At 35.0% G+C, this 21,932-nt stretch overlaps 2 protein-coding genes across 2 annotated transcripts in view; both read left to right on the top strand.

Moving 5' to 3' along the window:
• LOC140612768 (olfactory receptor 5M11) overlaps window positions 1-11,560 on the top strand; it is a 104,069-nt gene extending 92,509 nt beyond the window's left edge. The window contains exons 3-4 of the mRNA XM_072790833.1: window positions 9,262-9,313; window positions 10,078-11,560. Of these exons, the coding sequence (XP_072646934.1) occupies window positions 10,100-11,068 (969 nt within the window). The 5' untranslated portion in view covers window positions 9,262-9,313; window positions 10,078-10,099 and the 3' untranslated portion in view covers window positions 11,069-11,560. The remainder of the gene's footprint in view (window positions 1-9,261; window positions 9,314-10,077) is intronic.
• The window catches only part of LOC140612769 (olfactory receptor 5M3), a 144,931-nt gene that overhangs the window by 92,512 nt on the left and 30,487 nt on the right, over window positions 1-21,932 (top strand). The window lies entirely within an intron of this gene.

Raw genomic sequence — 21,932 nt, 5'->3', positions numbered from 1 at the left:
TGCCAATAGACTTAGAAGAAGATATCAAAATATTTGCTAGCATTTAAAGTGTCATCTCAGTGAATAATAGTAACAACAATAATAATAATAATAAACATTCATAGAAATTAAAGACAAGATTGAAGTCATTGCTATTGCTCTATAAATCAACAAACAACAAAAGGCAAAAGACAGATATACCAAATGATGCTATGTCCATAATCATCCGTTTGATATTTGTAGTGCTTAATAATTTTCAAACTAAATTCCAGAAACTTCTCAACCATAGCAGGTAAGCATTATTTTTCTTGTTTCTTTTTGCCTTTATAGGCAAAATAGATCATGTAGTAATTAGGATCCTTAGGTATCTAAGATTATTCTAAAAAATATCTTTATAGTGATAATACTGGTTTGATGGAATCCTCATTCATAAGGGTTTTGATGGAATGGCATATTTTCCTTAGAATTTTTTAAAAATTAATATCCACCCCCATCATAAAACTGGTTTTCTGGTTTCACTTGTTAATTTTTCATTAGGAACCATTTCCAACACATGCTAAAAAATAGAAAATAATGTAAAAAACTGTGCAAGCATAAGTGATCATTATTAAGTGTTCACCCATGCCAGTTTGCTTCAGACATTTCACATAATCAGATAGTCTCAAACTGAGTCTTCCCTGCCTGATTCTATTCCTCTCTTCACTGCCTGTACTCAAGTCTCATTTCATTTAGTGTTTCTTATCTCTATATAGAGTCCTAATATTTGCTGGTCTTTATGTATCCACAAAATCACATAGTGTTATTTAAGCATATTTAAGACTTGTTATAAATCAAAACATGCTATCTTTCTGCAACTTATTCTATTTTCATGAAATATTGTTAGATTCATCCATGCTGAATTATGTAGCATCAATTTTCACTGAGATAGTCTACGTACCATATAAATATACCACAGTCTATCTCTTCGTTGAATTATTGATAGATGAATACATTTTTCTTATTCCTGGATAATATGAAAATGTGGCAATGCGTTTTCCTCTGAAATTCTCAGTGTGTACCAGTTCAAGAGATCCTCTCATGTACATTTCCTGGAGGGTAATTTCTGATTCATAAGAATAGAGCATCTTAAATTTAGGAGATATTGTCAAATTGCTCTACCAATGTGCTTGCCTGAAAACGCTGTGAGAGATTGGTCTTGCTCCATATTCTTGCCAATACTATATATTGCTAGGCTTTCGAAATGTCTTCCAATCTGATCAGTATAAAATGGCTTCATAAGGGAGGTGAAGCATTTTTAAGTACTTTGATGCTAACTGCAGAGTTTTTGTGTGTGTGTGGGGTTTTTTTTTTTTTTTTTTTTTTTTTTTAGTTGTACGTCTATATTCTTTGTTCTTTGTTCAGGTGGGTTGTTTTATCTTTATTCCATACATTTGCAGTAGCTGCTTTCATATTGTCTACTAGGTACTGACCTTTTAATGATATCTGCAATGTCGGTGCTTCAACCTGTTTGTAGCTTGTACTTCACTTTGTGCCAGACACACTTGGGGGGATAGAAATTTTTCATTTTAACGGACTTCCAATTTTAATGTTCCTTTATGGTTGTGCTTTGTATGTCTTGTTGAAATATCTTTTTCCTATTGTAAAGATATTCTCTTGTATTTTCTTTCAACGCTTTGAAATATTTCATCTTTAAGTCTTTATTTTTGCTGGTATTATAAATGTTGCAAACAGTCTTTAATTCTGATCTTTAATGAAAGTAATAAGTTTTCTATTTTTTTAAAAAAGACTCCATACATTTCTCATTAAGATTTTTTTTAAATGTTTATATTTCTTTTTTTAAAAATTTTTTATTTATTTATGACAGTCACACACACACACACACACAGAGAGGCAGAGACACAGGCAGAGGGAGAAGCAGGCTCCATGCACCGGGAGCCCGACATGGGATTCGATCCCGGGTCTCCAGGATCGCGCCCTGGGCCAAAGGCAGGCGCCAAACCGCTGCACCACCCAGGGATCCCTCTCATTAAGATTTGAGTGAAAATTCTGTCATGTATCAAGCTTTCATATTTGTATCAGTCTGTTTCTGGTTCTATCTTGTAGGACCAATCTGTCAATTCTTTCCTTGATGTAGTAGACTATATTTATAAAAATAGTTTTACCACCCCTTTTCTGGAAGTTTGAACACTGGAGAATTTTCTTGAAGCGTCTCTGAGAGAAGATACAATTAAGACGTATAGAAATACTTTATTCTCCAGATTTCAGGCCTGTTATCTTCCCAGAAGGCACATGATACCACTTTATTGGGCCAAGGTGTGGCTACGAGAATGAACAAGAAAAAAAACGCTATTCGTAGTCTGTACTGAGCTCTGTGTCAGCCCTTTTGTTTGGTACTTGCCATCACAGGGCTTCTTTACCCAGAGGGGTTAGCATGTGTTGCAATTTGTCATCAGTTGTGCATGCCTTGCTCATCCTTTCTTTCTTCCCAGGCTGGTCTGATTCCCAAACCTGAATCTGCCACATGCAGATGTAAGAGTTCACAGGGAAAATAGCAACAAAAGTGGAGTGTTATGTTTTTCCCTCTTCAGGCATTAGAAGTGGTCCAATCCCACTGAGCAATTTGTACATCCATCCATGTCATGGTACCCTACTGTTCACCTTCAGCTTTTTCTCCTGAGACTACTAGTTCTGGAAGTCAATGGTGTCAAAAACACTCTCAGAAGATATAGGAGCTGAGCAGAGCAGGTTTCTATGAGGTCAAGGTCAATCCTATTGATTTTTTAAAAAGATTTTCATATCCCTACAAATGATTTAATATTTTGTTTCTAAAAACTGAGAGATATGGTTATGATTTTGTTTATGTTTATAATTTTTTCCTTTTATTATCTTATGTCAATTAACAAGCTAGTTTTACCACTTTTATCATTATGTACTTTCTCAACTTTGCGGAGTAAAATCTAAAAGTGTATTTTTCCTGCTATTCATGTATCTTCAGTGGTATTTTTTAAATTGTTTTTGGTTACTTGATGCCTATTATGTACATTTCTACCCTTGACTTTGAGGCCCTGAATCCTTTTAAACTTGAATTTCATATTTTATTGTGGAGATACATATTTAGGAATATTTTTTAACAATTTATTTTGTCCTTGAATGCATTTTCTCTATGGTTTTCTCCCTCTCCTGCCATGAATTAAATTGCATTCTTTAAACTCATTTTTAGTTTTTGAGTCTACTTTTTGTTTGGTTATTATACATTGTATTTTCTATTTTTTTTAAAAGATTTTATTTATTTATTCATGATAGACACAGAGAGAGAGAGGCAGAGACACAGGCAGAGGGAGAAGCAGGCTCCATACCAGGAGCCCGACAGGGGACTCGATCCCGGGACTCCAAGATCGCGCCCTGGGCCGAAGGCAGGCGCCAAACCGCTGAGCCACCCACGGATCCCCTGTATTTTCTATTTTTAATAAATTTCTTTAAATTTGTGTAGATGATTTACCTAAGTCTTCATTACTAATATTGGTGTGCAGTAATAAAAGGATTATGAAGTATTTTAATTGTGGGTACTGCTGCTTCTATCTTATATGGTGTCATGAAGTATATGATATATGATTGATAATAAATTATAACTTAAAAATAAACTGTTGCAATATTATGTCACACATGACTGTAATTATAATTTTGTTGCATATTATTAATGTTCCTTTAATATTAGCGTTTTTGTCAATGACTCACTACTGTTCTCTTTTCATACAGTTTTCATCTTGGGTCAAGTTTTCACCTACATGATTTATACTCTTATTTATTAGTCCTTAATGACAGTTCCTATGAGAGAAACTCTGTTTTTACTTTTCTAAAACTGTCTCAATTTAATTTTTAACTCTCAAGGAGGAATTCATTTGGGTATGGCTTTAGATAGATTGATATTTTCTTTCAACATGTAGAAAATATTTAATTTTCTGGCCTGTAATAATTTGTTCTTGAAAAGATTGTATTACTAGATTATCTGTTATTTCTGTGTAGGTAAATTTTCTTCCCATTTTAAATTTGGTGTTAAAAACTAAAAGTTTCAATTTTTGTCTTTGTTGGTATTAGCTATTTTTTCCTGCTCCATCTTTGGTGGATCTGTGGCTAATTTCTTTGAGTAAGCCCTATCTTCTATGTTCTCACAGTATCATGAATCTTTAATGTACGGGACTTTTCACAACTCTGAGTTAAAATCTGTATATTTGTGTGATTAATTCACAATTGTGTCATCTCCAGATTGTCGACTCCACAAGACAAGGTTCATATCTGGTTTTCCTCACTATTGTGGGCAATTTAAAATATTAAAGCCAGTATTTTTCTCAAACCTAGAATATAGATCATTCTCAATAGATATATATTGAATAAATAAACTATTATTATGCCCTTTTCATTATGATTAGCTCATTGCAGGCTCTATCTCTACCACTTTCCAAAATGATTTCACAAATTCTACTCATTGAAAACATGACCATGAAATTTTAAATATGCATACCTCATTCCACCGACCACGAAACAAACTGTTTAAGGACACAAATCTTTTCACTTTCTCTTATATTCTCTACATTGACAGTACAGTGGTAAATACAAAATTATCCCTGAATGTTTTTAACCCTGTGGATGAATGAGTGAATGAATGAATGAACAAATGAATGAATGCCAGAGAACCTGGAGAAAGTTTAGCACAGTTGAGCTTGTCACATTTCTTGGCGAAACTATCAACAACGCAATATCAAACCCTACTGACTGGCCTGTTTGAATCTCAGGCTCCCAATTTATAATTTGCTTCTGCCCAGGAAAGTTACTTAATCTTTATAAGCCTCAGTTTCCCATCTGTAAAATGAAGATAATAGTACTAAAGCCCCATGGAGTTGTGTGAAAAATTACTGGACTCATGCTTGCAAAGTGCTAAGTCTAAATCTGGCACATATTACATGTCCAATGCCTAAAGCCTATAATTAATTCCCCTCATTCTGATTTCTTTCCTGTGGTTTCTTACCCAAATTAGTCACTTACTCCATTTCATCTCCCTACAGATTTCATTTTTATGAGAGAAAGAAGTATGTTCCATAAAATGCAAAGTTACCTGGGAGGGGATAACCAAGACTTGTTGCGTCTTCACAGAATTAGGTACACACTGCACACTCCTTACATTATTCCAAAAGTATCTGTTGATCAACTATCATCTGCCAGGGCCTAGGCTACATGCTGAGATCATGGTCCTGGCCCAGATGGGCTTTCAATGTCGTGGTGGCAAGAGAGACATTGGCAGGTAATTAAACAGGGTGTATTAGACTGGGATGGGGGCAGGGTGCCCAGAGCACTAAGGTCTTGGTTCAGGGGGTACAGAGAAAGCCTCTTTTGGGAAGACATGTATTTGAGCCTTTCCTATGGGCAGAACAACTTGAATCTGGGGGGAATGAGGAAGGAGCTGAGTGGAGAGGAAGTTCAGGGAATATTTAAAGCCAGCGATGGACAGAAGGACAAAGTGTGACTGCAGGTTGAGGCATGACAGCTACATACAATTGAAGATGGAGTCCACTTGGGACATGAAGACAGGCATGGAAGTCTACCCTGCCACTTAGCAGCTCTATGGCACTGGGGGTGTTAGTCCATCACTGGCGCTTTAGTGGAACCTCTGTCTCTTTAGTCAAATGTTCACGATGGAGTCCCTGCCTCTTGGGTTATTTTGAGGACGTGGAATTATCTACTTGAGAGTTGTCCACACCTAGGAAGTACTCACCAAGGCATTTGACAATGACCTGTGTGTTTCACCTTTCTACCTGTGACTCACTTTCCCCAAGACTTTGACGTTCATCAGAGGGGACATTCTGAGAGCTCTGGATTTTAGGAGAAGACATAGTTTTAGAGTGAAAGAACAAAATGAAAAAAAAAATCAACCTATCATCCAAATTTGAAGTTGAATCTCTTTTGTGTGCCTTCCCCAGAGGTCTTAGGGTAAATAGGAAATTTGAAATTAGGGACTGTAAGACTGAGGCATGTGATTAGCTTTCTGATCTGAGAGTGTCCCAATTAATCCCAGAGGCATGATTCCCCATGTAACACTCATCGCTGCTATTCTCAAATTCTTCTGAGATTTGCTTGAAGACCTGTCCTTACCTCCCACATCCTGGTATAAATGCAGCTACATTTACAGCTTAGAAAGGCCTCAGTGAACGTCCTTAACCAGAGGTGAGAAAATAGGTACATTTTAGAACCAGAAGTAAGTCACTGTGTTTTTATGTTCTTCATTTTTAGTCAGGAAGGGACCGCAAAAAGTCTTAAACTGAGGTACACCGATTTGCACCGTGTTTGCTTGAAATATGCCTATGCAATGCCTCTTGTTCTCAGCTTCTGAGTTTGAACCTCAATGAATTTCCCTGACAACAGGCTTTTGAGATTTCCATTGATCTCCCTGGATAATATTTTACTGATCTGTCACTAGTACAAAAGAACCAAGAAAGGGGAAATTTCTACTTGCTATGGAAAAAAACAAGGACATTTTCAGGTATGGGTTGAAGCTTCCTCTAGCAGAAGATTTCTTATAGTTGGAGCCAGGCAATCTGTGAGGCCTTTCTATTTATCTATCATCTATCTCTTATCTCTTATCTGTCTATCTATCTATCATTTATCTATTATCTATCATCTATCTCTCTATCATCAATCTATTAACTATCTGTGTATCTACCTATCTATTTATCTATCATCTATCTTTCACCTATCTATTTATATTTTGGCAAGATTTTGAGTTTGTGCATTTATCGTGGTTTTGGTTCCATAGTTTCAATGGTTTCATTCGATTTTTAATGAGGTTTGTATTTAAAAAAAAAAAAGAAACTTAAGGAGCTTTCTTTCAATAAATTGTTGCTAAGAGTTTTTCCTTAATCTTAAATAGTCTTTTTCTCATTCACTTGTAATTGAATGGGCTACAAAATTCATCTAGATAGCTGGCCCATTGAGCAGAGTTGCCCTCTGGCATATTCTCACTGAGGCTGAATCTTTGCCTGAGTTTTTTTTTTTTCTTTTATCCTTTTTTTTACTTCTTGTTTTCACAGAGGTGCTCTCTTTCTATATCCCCATTGTTGTCTCTTAGTCCCTGTACAGCCCCTGTGCTCTAGGAGCACCTGGATTCTTAGGTATGCACCTGGTGCAGTTGACATCACCCTGCTTCCAACAGTGTTAAGCTAGTTTTCATGCCCTGCTGTCACCATCTTGAAATGCTTAATATGTTTGGAACATGGATAACTTACTCTCTTATTTTGTACTCAACCTTGTTTATTATATAGTTAATCCTAGTTCCAGGTTTTACCATTTGCAGCTTTGTGCTGTCCTTTTGAAACTACTTTGCTTTTTCTTTCCTCATTAGTTAGAGGCTTTGTCTGGTTGTAATCTACTAAACCCAGAACCCATTGTTCAGAAGATGCTCAGCTTTTACTCTGGCCTGATGTGGGCAGCTGGGTCATCTGTGATGTTCTTTCTCTTCAAACACATGTTCTTCATCATCTTTTTTTTTTTTTTTTTTTTTTGTGCCTTCCTTCACTTAGCAGAACTTTTGCTCTACTTTCAAGTGGATATTTCTGGATTCCACACAAGTCACTGAGGTCACGAGTCAAGACCATTTCAGATCCCAAAGGTGGTCATTAAGTGACATGCAACAAATGAGTTTTTCTGCAAATGATCCCCTAAGTCCAATTTCCTACAGTATCTTTTATAAATCCGAAATTCTCACATCCTGATCTTTTCTCTGTCCTGGGAAAACCATCTACACTCTTTCTGGGGTTTTCTGGGTGCAAATGAATATAAAATTATCTCCTAAGCCATCCTGCTGATGTCACTTAAAGAAATAGGCTTTTCAAAGGTAATTTTCTGCTAGGCACTTCTGGAAGAGGAGCTACAACTCTCCACTGACTCCTGTTCTGCAGTGAAGGTCATTGCTATTCTTGGTAGGAAACTCATAAGTAGAGATGAATCAGGCTTTCAAAGAAGGGAGTCATTTACATTTTAGGGAATATCTAAGCTGGGACTTTTGCACTCCTCTGCATGAAACCCATACGTGTACACACATCTCTAGCAGTTCCAAAGATCACATATGCTGCCTTTGCCTCTGTTCTTTATTATTCCTAGAATACTGTTCTTAAAATAAGCTTCTTGCTTGTTCTCATCCTCCTTCAGTTTGTTGCTAAAAAAAGTCACCTTTTCATGAATATTTCAGTGATGTTACTATTTAAAAGTTGAATGCCCTCTCCATAAAACTCCATTTTCCTAATTTTTCTCTATAACACAGCTGTTTGAATCACCATTTATTTACTTTCACTACTCTGTGTCTCTGTCCACTAGATGTGAATGCCTGAAGGGCAGGGATTTTTGAAGAGTCTATTCATTTTGGTATCTATAGGGCCTAATCACATGATATGTTGAGTATCAATAAACACTTATTTTATGAACATCTTGTTTGATGTCCACAATGACATTACAAGCAAGCAGAACAGATGTAATCATTCCCATTTACAAATGAGGAAATGAAGTAACTCATGGATGAGGATCATTGCTCATTATCAGTAACTGTTATTGGCATATTCAACAAATGTAAAGTACTTACCCTTCTGGGTAAAGGAGATAAAGTGCAAAAAGACATTGTCATTGGCTCTCTAAAACTTAGACTAAACTAAGTGTCAGTGACTCATTTTGTTTTTTTTTTTTGTTTTGTTTTTTGTTTTTTTTTTTTTTTTTTTTTTTTTTTCAGTGACTCATTTTGAAATAAGATAAGAATTGGACAGGTTTTAAAAAATTGAATATGAGAGAAAGGGAAAAAATAGCATTTGAGAGAAAGGAAGAGAAACTTAAGCACTAATTATGATGTAAAGGAGAGCTAAAAAGCCATAGGGATTGCCATACCTCTAGATAGATACAAGTTGTGATTAACAACTTAAGTACTAACTATGCAAACCTTGTTTTTTTATTGACACATTACGTCTTTGCTGTAGACTGTTCACAAAATACTGAGTGAGAATTCATTTGATCTGGTGATTCTTTGTTCATTTATTTTCCTTAAGTTTATTAGACCACTGTGACTGTGCCTTTTAAAATTGTGAATCTGGGGACATCTGCTTTATAACCTCCTGGATGATTGTTACATATGAAGATCTCCACATCCCACATAAAAGGTTCTTAAGCAAACTTTTTGTGACTTTTCTTGGTTAAGGTTTCCAAGCAATTTCTTTGTACATTAAAATTCACAAAGCTCTTAATTCTCCTCAGGAAATAACATCATGACAAGCTCCATGGGGATACAGAGATGATTAAAATACTTGTAAGTAGTCACTTTTTCATGCTTACCCTATTTTTTTCTTTTCTTTTTAAAATTTTACATAAATATGTACTTAGAAGTCAGAGTACACAAGGCATTTGGGTGGCTCAATCGGTAGAGCATCTGACTCTGTATTTCAGCTCATGTCATGATCTCAGTATTATGAAATTAAGCCCCTCATTGAGCTCTGTGCTCAGCATGAGCTCTACTTGAGATTCTCTCTCCCTCTGCCCCTACCCCGCCTGCCACCCTCCATGCCACCCTCCTCTCTCTAAATAAATACAATCTTAAAAAAAAAAAAAAAGAGAAGTCACAGGGCAATAATGAGCTAGACTTTGTCTTGCCCCTGAGGATGGAATATACAAGGAGTGGAAAGTAGACACATTATGGAGATGTAATGTGCTACAGAATGAATGTGTGCTGGAATCATAAAGCCTACTGAGCCTAATATCATAGGGAGAATTTGAGAGGCAAAAAATATTGCAGGGAGAAACGATATGTAGCTCAGTTGTATGTATGGATATAAGAATAGGTGTAAGTATAGTTACCTATAGGTATAGCTATAGGTGTAACTGTAGGTATCTAAATAGAGAAATATAATGGCAATTCAGTACAAAGACAAATTAAATAATGGATTAGTAGGAGTACAAAGTCTGTTTATGGTAGTATTCATTTTGAAAGACACATGGAAGAATTGAGAAAAATTATTTCAATAGTCAGTAATATGATTTATACCTCCCTGTCTGCGTTATTTCTATTGTTTCCAGTGCAGGTCCAAACTCTCAGAAAATGTCCATCACAAATGACAGTGCAATAAGAGAATTCATTCTCCTGGGGCTCACAGATCGTCCCGAGCTCCAACCTCTCCTCTTTGTGCTGTTTCTGGGTGTGTACCTCGTCACCCTCTTGGGCAACCTGGGCATGATGGTATTAATCAGGCTGGACTCCCGCCTTCACAAACCCATGTACTTCTTCCTCACTAATTTGGCCTTTGTAGACTTGTGCTACACCTCAAATGCAACCCCGCAGATGTTGACTAATTTTTTATCAGAGAAGAAGACCATCAGTTTTGCTGGCTGCTTTACGCAGTGTTACATTTTCATTGCACTTCTCCTCACTGAGTTTTACATGCTGGCAGCAATGGCCTATGACCGCTATGTGGCCATATGTAACCCTCTACATTATAGTATGAAAATGTCCAGGCGTGTCTGCATCGGCTTGGCCACATTTCCTTATGTCTATGGATTCTCAGATGGGCTCTTGCAGGCTATCCTGACCTTTCGCTTGAACTTCTGTAGATCCAATGTCATCAACCACTTCTACTGTGCTGACCCGCCACTGATTAAGCTTTCTTGCTCTGATACTTATGTCAAAGAGCATGCCATGCTCATATCAGCTGGCTTCAACCTCTCCAACTCCCTCAGCATCATCCTGGTATCCTATGCTTTCATTATTGCTGCCATCCTCCGGATCAAATCAGCAGAGGGAAGACAGAAGGCATTCTCCACCTGTGGTTCCCACATGATGGCTGTGACCTTATTTTATGGGACGCTCTTCTGCATGTATGTAAGACCACCAACAGATAAGACTGTCGAGGAATCCAAAATCATAGCAGTCTTCTACACCTTTGTGAGTCCAGTGCTTAATCCACTGATATACAGTCTGCGGAACAAAGATGTAAAGCAAGCCTTGAAGAATGTCCTCAGAAGAAATATGATCATTAAGATGAGACTGCCTCCAGTTTCCAATAAATCATAACTAAACCTTTGGCTCAAATATCTTTGCATTCTGATGATGTATTTTTATATTCTCTATGAATATTCTCAAATATCTCATCTAAAAGTCTCAGGTCTGGGAAAAAAATGACCTTCACTTATTAATCTAATCCCTCAACAAGCGATCCACTGAGCAGCAGCAACAGCATTATCTTGGGGTTTGTTAGAAATTTAGCACCACATTCTGCACTTAGATCCACTATATCCAATTCTGGGTTTAAATCAAATCATAAGTGAGTTGTAAGCACATTAAATTTGAGGAGCAGTGTTCCAAGTGAAAATTCCCACTTGATGTGGCATGGAACATTCCTGTGTTCTTATTGTTTCCAATGATTAACAGACTAAAGATACTCTCAGCTCAATTCCTTGGATTTATTCTATTCTTATTCCCATCTATCTTTTGAGACTAGGAGTCTTTTTGAAATACATTCTTCTGTATGTCTCTGAGTTACTAAATAAAACCAAAAATCATAAGTCATGATAGTGGTTCCTGTTTCTTGTGAATATGCTTTTATGGTGGTCAGTATGGGAATGGGAAGAGATGAATAGAGTGATATTTTTTTTTCTCTAGTTCTGAGTTTATGGATCCTGTCTGTGGCCTCTGAACTACAGGGACCAACTTCTTCTGATATGCAAGCCTGAATCTACACACTCAAGTCTAAGAAAAGAAAGAATACTTTCTGTGTCACTTGGATTTTAAAAATTGAGAATTACTTGGCATTATCTTTTATCCCCTTTTCTACATTTTTAAGTGAAAGTTTTGATCATTGATTTGAGTTTTACTTCTTTTCTCATAAAAATGATTATACATTTTACCTAAACACTGCTTTAGCTGAAAACCACCAAATTTGGTATTTTTTACATTCAGTTTGCAGAATTTTCTCTTTTTCCCAGTGCTTTCTTCTTTAACCCCTGGGCTATTTAGAAGACTATGCGCAATTACCATATATTTGGAAAATTAAAAGGTTTGTCATTGCTATTTATTTGTAATTTAGTTCTGTTGTGAGAGAACATATGCCTTATGATTTTAATGTTGGAAATTTACTAAGTCTAGTGTCTTTTTTTCTCAGTTTTATTGAGATGTAATTGACATAACATTTATAAGCTTAAGGTATAGAATTTGATGATTTGATACATGTATATGTTGTGAAATGATTATCACAAGACTATTAGTTAACACATCTATTGTTTCACACAAACATGATTTGTGTGTGTGTGTGTGTGTGTGTGTGTGTGTGTGGTGGTAGTGGCAAAAACATTAAAAATCTACTCTCTTAGCACTTTCCAGTATGCAGTACAGGATTAACTGTAGTCACCATATTGTACATTAGATCCCTCAGAACTTATTCATCTTATAACTGAAGGCTTGCTGCCTTTGACCAATATCTCCCCATTTCTCATATCCCAAGCCCTGCCAACCAACATTGTATTTTGTTTCTATGAGTCTGATTTTTTTAGATTCCACATAAAAGTTAGATTATATAGTCTTAGTTTCTCTTATTTCACTTAGCCTAATGACTTCAAGGCTCATCCATGGTAACTCAAATGTCAATTTCCGCTTTTTAATGATGGGATAATATTCCATTATGTATCTACACCACATCATCTTTATTCTTTCACCTGCAAGTGGACATTTTTTTTTTTTTTTTTTTTTTTTTTTTTTTTTTTTGCAAGTGGACATTTGTTTCATGTCTTGACTATTGTAACACTACAATGAATGTGAGGTGCAGCTATTTCTTCAATATTTTGATTTCATTTCCTCTGAATATATCCCCAGAAAAGGGGCTTACTGGATCACATGGTAGTTCTATCTTTGATTTTTGAGGAAGCTCTCTACAGTTTCCACATTGACTGTACCAATTTACATTCCCTTCAGCAAATGCACATGGGTTCTTTTTCTCCACATCCTCTTCAGCACTTATCCCTTGTCTTTTTGATAATAGCTAATCTAATAGTTGTGAAGTTATATCTCACTGTGACTTTCATGTGCATTTCTCTGATGTTTGGCGGTGTTGAGCACCTTTTCATTACCTGTTGACCATTTGCATGTTTTCTTGGGAAAAATTTGTTCAGGTCCTTTACCTACTTCTTGATTAGTTATTATTTTTGTATTGAGTTGTATAAGTTCTTTATATTTTTTGAATGTTAAACTCTTTTTGGATATATTGTTTGCAAATATTTTCTCCCAATCCACAGATAGTCTTTTCATTTTGTTGAGTGTCTTTTGTGCTGTGCAGAAACTTTTAAGTTAGTTGTGGTCTAATTTTCCTTTTGTTACTTGTGCTTTTGATGTCATATACAAAAAAAACCATTGCCAAGACCAATGTCAAGGAACTTTTTTCCTATGGCAGGTCTTATACTTAAGTTCTTAATTCATTTCAAGTTAATTTGTGTCTTTGTGTGTGGTATAAGATAGAGGTCCAAAATAATTGTTCTGCATGTGGTCCAGTTTCACTGGTCCATCATCACTCACTGAAGAGACTATCCTTTCCAAATTGAGTATTTTAACTTCCTTGTCAGATACTAGTTGACCATATATTCATGGCTTATTTTAGGCTTTCAATTCTGTTTCATTGGTTTATGTATCTGATTTTTCTTTTTTTGTTGTTGTTTTGTTTTATGCCAGTACCATACTGTTTTCATTACTATAGCTTTGTAATAAAATAATTTGAAATCAGGAAGTGTGATGTTTCTGGCTTTGTCCTTTATCATGTTTGCTTTGGCTATTTGAGGTGTTTTGTGATTTCATATGAATTTTAAGACTATTTGCTTTGTTTCTGTGAACATGTCATTGGATATATTTCTTTTTATTGGAATGGCATTGAATTCACAGACAGCTTTGGGGAGTATGGAAATTTTTTTTTTTTTTTGTTGAGTATGGAAATTTTAACAATTTTAAAGTTCTTTGAATCCATAAACAGTTGATATCTTTATATTTATGTCTTCTTCAATTTCTTTCATCAAAGACTTGCTGTTTTTAGTGTATGGATTTTTAATGTTTTGGTTACATTTATTCCTAAGTATTTTATTTTTCTTGGTGTTATTTTAAAAGGGATTTTTTTCTTGATTTCTTTCTCAAATAGTTCATTGTTAGTATATAAAAATGTCACTTATTTTTTAAAAATGTTTTTTTAAAGATTTTATTTATTCACGAGAGACACACAGCGAGAGGCAGAGGCATAGGCAGAGGGAGAAGTAGACTCCCTGCGGGGATCCTGATATGGGACTCAATTCCAGGGCCCTGGGATCACACCCTAAACCAAAAGCAGATGCTCAACCACTGAGCCACCTAGGCATCCCTAAAAATGCCACTTATTTTTGGATGTTGATTTTGCATTCTGCATAAACTTACTGAATTCATTTATTAGTTCTAAGAGTTGCTTAATAATGTCTTTAGGATTTTCTGTGTATAAGGTCATATCATCTGCAAAGACAATTTTACTTCTTTCTTTCTGATAGTGGATGCTTTTTTTCTTCCTAATTGTTCTAGTTTGCGCTTCCAGTTTTATGTCGAAGAAGAGTGGTGATAGTGGCCACCCTTGTCTTGTTTTTGACGGTAGAGGGAGGCTTTCAAATTTTCACCATTGAATATGATATTAGCTGTGGGCTTATCATATATAGCCTTTATTATATTCATGTATGCTTTTTCTGTACCCAATTTGTTCAGAGTTTTTATGATAGGATGTTAAATTTTTTAAAATGCTTTTTCTGCATCTGTTGAGATGATCATAAAATTAATCTTTTATACTATTAATGGATACATATTTATCTTCACAAACAACCAACCCCTGCGGAGACAGTGTATTATGATTGATAATGGGTACAATTGAATTTGAATCTTGCTTTTAAAGTTTGATATGTGTCCTTTGGGCAACTAACTTAACTTCTTTTATCCTTAACTTACTTTTGTTTGATAATAATAAAATATTATAGGTTTTTAAAAATATTACTTTATTACTGTGTAATTTACATGCAATAAAATATGTCCATTTTAAATACAATTCAATGTGTTCTGACAAATGTATACATCCATATAACTGCCACTACATTTGAGATATAGAACATTTCATAACTTCTAAAATTTCCTTTTTATTCCTTCACTGACAGTTACTTCACTGCATACTCAGCTTTTGGTAATCATAATGTGCTTTCCTAACTAACTTTCATATAAATGGAATCAAACCATATATGGTCTTTCGTGTGTATATTCTTTGACTTAGCAAAATATCTTTGAGAATCATTCAGTTGTTCAATGGATCCATAATTTGGTATATCTTCTATTATTGAACAGGATTACATTTTAAAAATTTAATGCAATATATATATCTATCCATCTGTTATTAGAATCTGGGCTGTTTCATTAAGTTTCAGACTGTCTTAAGTATCAGTCTTAATGAAAGAGTGATTTCAAGGGCAAAGGAAGATTCTTCCACTAACCTGATGTAAGTTCATATGGAATAGATTCAAGTACAATAAAAAAATATGAATTTCCACATTCCTATGTGAGAGATGCCTTTCTCTTTCTTCCTCACCTGATTAAGGCACCATGGATATAAAGTCATCACGTATGAGTTACCTTGCTAGATGTTTGTAGGCAGAAGCAATCATTTTCTGCACTATGTTCCTATTCTACTTTGTAACTAATTTTTTTTGTGCATTTCATACTATATTCAATTATAGGGACAAAAAATTAAATAAGGTTGTGAGGTTGGGTTGGGAGATTGGATGATAATAATAAATTTAGAGGTCTTCAGTAAATCATAGAGCACTTGCCCTTTAATGGAGGAAGTTGCTACTCAGCTCTCATCATTTGCTTCCAGGCTAGAATGCAAGCTATACAATGTCAGAATACTGATTTTTAGAAGAACTTCATGATATTGCAATTAGTGCATAACTTGTCAATTTAAAAATTTTAAAACTCATTCAATAGCAACTGTGTGGACAAAACACGGTTCAGACAAGGGAAAATCACAAAAACATAAATCCCATGAATTATGTCATTATTTTATATCTTTATTAACTGTCTTATTTATCTGACTAGAAAAAATGATGATACATAATGAAAAAATTCCATGAGAATAAACTTCCGATCACTCAAAGCAATCAGCTCAAAGTGATAACAAATTGGGGGCACCTGGGTTGGTTAAGTGCCCAATTCTTGATTTTGGCTCAGGTCATGATCTCAGGGTTATGAGATCGAGCTCCATGATGAGCTGTGCATTCAGTGGGGAATCTGCTCAAGATTCTCTCTCTGCCTCTCTCTTTGCCCCTCCTCCACTGAATGCTTTTCTCTTTGATAAATAAATAAATAAATAAATAAATAATCTTCAGAAAATGATTACAAACTGATGCAATCACATTGTGGAAATCCCAAGACTCTAGTTAGTGGGAGTTTACATAAATTACTTCCCTAGAGTTTTCTCTTTTATTATATTGTAATCATGTCTTCAGGGTATGTTAAAAATATTTTAGGAATAAGAGCTTTAAATTACAATTTGGGTATAAATCATTCCCAGAAACTCATCACTTGGACCACTAGTGTCTCTGAAAGAGTCTTTCCCGGGATCAGGTAGGAATGACAATCTGACTTCTATAGTTGCACTTTCTCTTTCTGTTTCAGTTTTGGATCTTCTTCAGTGGGAGTTAGGTGACAACAAAAGCAGCTTTGAATGTTAGCTCAATTTCTTGGTTAGTTAAAAATGAACTGGTATCTATTTTTATTGAGATTGGTCACCAGAAAACATTAAAGTTTCATTGGAATTATGTATTTATATTTATCATTTTACTTTATAAATAGCATTCTCTCCATCCCTTCAACAATTTAAGACACATTGAATAACCATATTAGAGGAAGCTCCTGATAATCTCAAAATTTTTAAGAATGATATCTGTTGAAAGAATAGCCCACCCCCAAATAATTGAAAAGAGATAGAAGCAGGAATTATTATACCCATTCTAGAAAATATAAAACTCTTAGAGAACTTTGTAAATCTCTTTTAAATTATCTAGAAGAGAAACTTTTGAGGCAAGTTTAGTATTAACTAAGAGTTCCACGGCTCATCATGAGTGAAGGATATGTAGCTATATAAATGCTGAATCAGAATGTTATAAATAATGGGCTTTGTAGCAATTATTTAGTCAAAGTCCTGAAATCCACAGAAAGTCACTATATCAAGGTAAAAAGATTGTTTTCTAACTGAAGACTCAAAAGAGTTTTCACTGATAACCATTGGTTGGTACTAAGCCATCATGTGTAACATGATTTGTATTTTAGGTTCATTTTTTTGTAACAGGTAATGTACACTCCTTTTACATTTGTGAGACTTTGGAATGGAAAATTGAGAGGGGAAGATACTGGAGTTCACTATGGCAGAGGTGACAAGGTGCTTTTCATGGGAAATTAATATTCTCATGAGTTGCATGGCTCCACCAACTACAGGACTTGTTTACCTGTTTCTTCATTTCTTACCTTAAAATATCATTATTCTCCCAGCTATTCTTGCAGACTTATCTATGTCTTTATGACCCATTGAGGTTGTGTGTATATTGGATTACTGACCCTACAATCCTTATTTCTATTTTCTGTTGTGGTCCTTTCCTTGGCTTCGATATCTCCTAATTTCCCACTGAATCCATTTTATAGGATGTCAAAATGGTGACCTTATGCACATGGAATAGTTAGTAAATATAACAGCAGTTCAATGTTATCCTGCTACCTTGAACATTTGCTTTTTAACTGGACCCTAAAAAGGGCAAACTCTTCCCCAAATGAACATTTCAATAAGCAAGGTGTCCAGAACCAGCGATAACTTATAGAACTGAACTTTGCCCTCTGATTTTGAGTGGGAAAAATAGGAAATTATTGGAACTCCACATTTTTATCATATATTTATCATGTTTACCAATTTAACATATATGGCACCTATTTTTTTGCTTAATAATCCCTACTAAATTACAAAGTAATGTTTTGTTTTCTTGAATTTTTATGTAATAAAAAATAAATACATATGCAAATCAATATCCTTGTGAATCAACTTCATTTGCATGAAAAAATCTGGGTGGTCTATTATCTTTTTTATCTATGATCATTCCAATCCAGAGAAAAGCAATTTGACATTATTGAGCCAGTGAAATCTTATGTTAAGTTTTATTTTCATTATATTGTTTGACATAAAATACAATTAAAAACTCACCACTTATACTACTTCTAATTACCCAGAAGTTTGAAATTGGATGCCAATCTCATAAGGAGATCTTTGTTTAGGATGGTGCCTGGTTTCTTACCTCATTGAAATTTAATTATTTTTCAGTGTGATATTTCTCATACGGGCAGCAAAATATGCATGAGCAATCCCTCCAATAATTCAGTATGAATTACTTGTCATTCTATATTGAAATAATAGTTAGAAAATAAGAGTTATGGAGGATAAATTTTGCTACTTTTTGAATAAATATCAAATAAATGAACAATATTTCCAACTATGGGGCATGCTAGGTGCAGTATATTTAAATAGGAAGTTATTTAAGGCAGTTCCCACTGTCATTAAACATGAGCCCAGAAGTGCAAGCTCTACAATCTTTTGCTTATAGAAATAGAAATAATATTCAGGTGAATTTCTAGTGAGTATTCAAAAGTCATTCAGATACTTGCTTCTACTGGAAAAAAGACTTTAGTTCTAATGGAGCAATTTATCATAAGGATCTACTAGAAATATTTAAAATTTGCCAGAGTATTTTTCATATACACATTTCAGATCACATCTCTCTCTCTCTCTCTCTCTCTCTTTTTAAGATATTTAGAATCATGTTCTCAGCAAGAAACTCAATTAGATTGGTTTGGGAAACAGAGTCATGGACAGCAAGATAGGACTATAAAAAGGAAAGAAGAGCAACTAAGGAGGCATGATTTTAAAAGAACATGTAGCAATTTCAACCCAGAAAAGTTAAAATATATGCAAATTTTATGAGTATTTAAAATAGTTGGAGTTTATTTCATGTTATATCCACAACTGTGGTAATTTACCATATGACTTACTCAAGTAGACAATAAGCAACCATTATTATTTGTTTGATATGGTATGATGTGCAAACAGGTATGAGTATTTAGGGTCCAGCTATACAGATTATATGTTTGGGAGTAGAAAAGACCTGTGCCCACCTATGATTGATATGCAGAGCTCTGACGTCACATTGCATTCTATTTCCCTAGGAACTCTTAGATTTTTTTCTGCCTGTTTCTATTCCTTCCCATTTCCAGAGTTCCTCTTCCATGGTCAGTATTTTCTCCAGTTTTTCTGAGACCATTAGTCAATAAATTCAAAAGTGCTTTAGCATCCTACCAGTGGCACTACTGAAAGAAAGTGATTTTTCAGTAGTGCAGAAGAGATCTTACCTCCCTGTATTTTGTTTTGCTACTGAGGTACGAAGATTCTAGCAATCTCTGGTGCTCATCTGAGACTCCCTGCACAACAGAAACCCATTTTTCCCTTTTCTTTTTCAAAACTCAGCTTCTCTCAAACTTAATTTTACCATAGATCTATTTTGTTGCCTGATATCCAGTTGTTCTGCTAGACACAGTTTTGAGAATACTAATCTAAAAACTCAGATGCCAGCAAGCTTAAGAAGTATGGGTGCCCCTTTCCTAACTGTACTTGCTCTGTATTAGTTACAGGGTTCTTCTAAAGGTAAAATAAAATAGAATAGCATCATTGCTTTGTAAAACTGAAGAGCCTATGTGCATGGAAAGAAGTACTATAACCAAAATGTAGTCTTTCTTCCTAAATTGTAGAACATGGTTGCTGAACCTATTTAAAGGAGTTAGAAGAAAGCAAATTAAATTCTTATCTCTCTTTTATACTTTTGTTTCCTTTATTAGTTATTAAACGTAATATGATGGCCGAGCAGGTGCTAGTATTTAGGGCATAGTTGTACAGATTTAAAGATTAGAGGAGTCTCTTATGCCATCAAAATGGAAGAATTACATGTATTACTAAGGTAAATATTTTCCAAATGGACTCATCCACCTTGTGAGGAAAGAGCAATTTTGCTATTTATACAAATCCCGATTCTCAAATTACTGTATTTTCTTCTCAAAGGCTGAGGTTGTAGATTTAAGCCCTGCAAATTACTTTCATTTCGAATTAACAGGGAATATTGGTTCAAATCCATTACCATAACTTAGGTGTAGTGCAGATAGACACACACACTCTCAGATAAATATCTCAAAGATATGCTGCTACCTGACAGCTTTCAGGAGGGACCACACTTCTTGGCTTGGGATAGGGACTTTGGTTTGGCTGCTTATCACTCCTTAAATATTTTATTTGGCACAAGAGAAGACCTATCCTTGCATCTATGTGGAATATCTTTGATTTCCCTTGACAGCCTCCCGTCTCTGAATGTACTATTCACAGTATCTGAAAGCCATCTCTACTCTTGTCGTTCTAGAAAATTCTTAGTTATCCTACAAGTTAAAAGTTATTCTTTGATGATAATCCAGATTTCAGAACACAATTGTTACTTTGTTCAAATACTTGTTGAATTTATCAATTATAACCTCAATTTTTCTTCACATGCCTCCTTGACCATGAAGATACCAGTCAGTGCTCTCAAGACAAGTACTGTTACCAGCTACCTTAATTCCCTAGGAAAGTGGCTTGTACACATGTACTGTTCAATGCTGTTTGTGCGTAAAGGTTCTCTTACTATAAAGACTAAATTATACAACATCCTGGAAGCATTACTGAGTCAAATTAGCTTTTTTTAAAGATTTTTAAAATTTATTTATTCATAGAGACACAGAGAGGCAGAGACACAGGCAGAGGGAGAAGCAGGCTCCACGCAGGAAGTCCCACACGGGACTCAATCCTGGGTCTCCAGGATCACACCCCAGGCTGCAGGCGGCGTTAAACCGCTGCACCATCGGGGCTGCCCAAATTAGCTAACTTTTGAGGGTACTTGCTTCAATCTCCAGGAACAGCTTAGATACTAGAAATATAGTAGATGACATTGGCATTAAATGAAATTATTATTTTCATCTCAGTGCATCAGGCCTACAGACTTCTTTTGTTATGCTCTGGTTAAAGAGAGGTTTATAAGTGGAATTATTTTCCAACATTTTGTATGGTAGGTTTCACATTAAATAATGAATTCTGATACCTGTTTAAATTTGGAAGCTCTTAACATCTTGGAACATGGGGACCGTGTTACTGTATAGTAAAAACTCCACTGGCCTGAGTGGCTGCTGGTTTTTCGGTTCACTTCTGTTCACCCTTACACCCAGCCCACATCATTCATTCTTATTATCCAAATGGCTCCCACCGTCATTTGAGCTTTGATCCCTTATCTTAGTCTATCACTTATAAAATAACACAAGACAACATTGAGAATCCATGATAGAATATATTCTCCAGACTCCTGGAAAAATAATTTCTCATTTTATTCTTTTGTTATAATTGATATTATAATGAATTGATAATTTTATCTAAAAGTATAATCCTTTTATCATCATAATTAGTATCATCTGAACTCTGTGCTAAGAATAATTGTCTCTTAATTAGTTTTTGTTTTATAATTTCCGGACTTTGCAATTCTGTGGTGAAGAAGTTTGAGCTATTTACATAACACTGCTAGAAAGTTTAAAGTCAAATTTGTGTTCATCAGTAGCACAAACTTACAGCCAAATATGCTATAAACCCTTTAAATGCTTTCTGAAATAAATAAAAAAATGGATAAACAAACAAAACTGTAATCTAAGCTTTGGCCACTTCTCTTTTCCCCAACTTGTGTCTCCTCTTCTTTATTCATACAAATGCTTCTGAATGAAAATTCCTTCATCAGTAATTTAC

Source organism: Canis lupus, chromosome 21, assembly GCF_048164855.1.
Source record: "Canis lupus baileyi chromosome 21, mCanLup2.hap1, whole genome shotgun sequence".
In the NCBI taxonomy this organism is placed as follows: Eukaryota; Metazoa; Chordata; class Mammalia; order Carnivora; family Canidae; genus Canis; species Canis lupus.
This window is presented reverse-complemented; position numbering and strand designations above follow the sequence as displayed.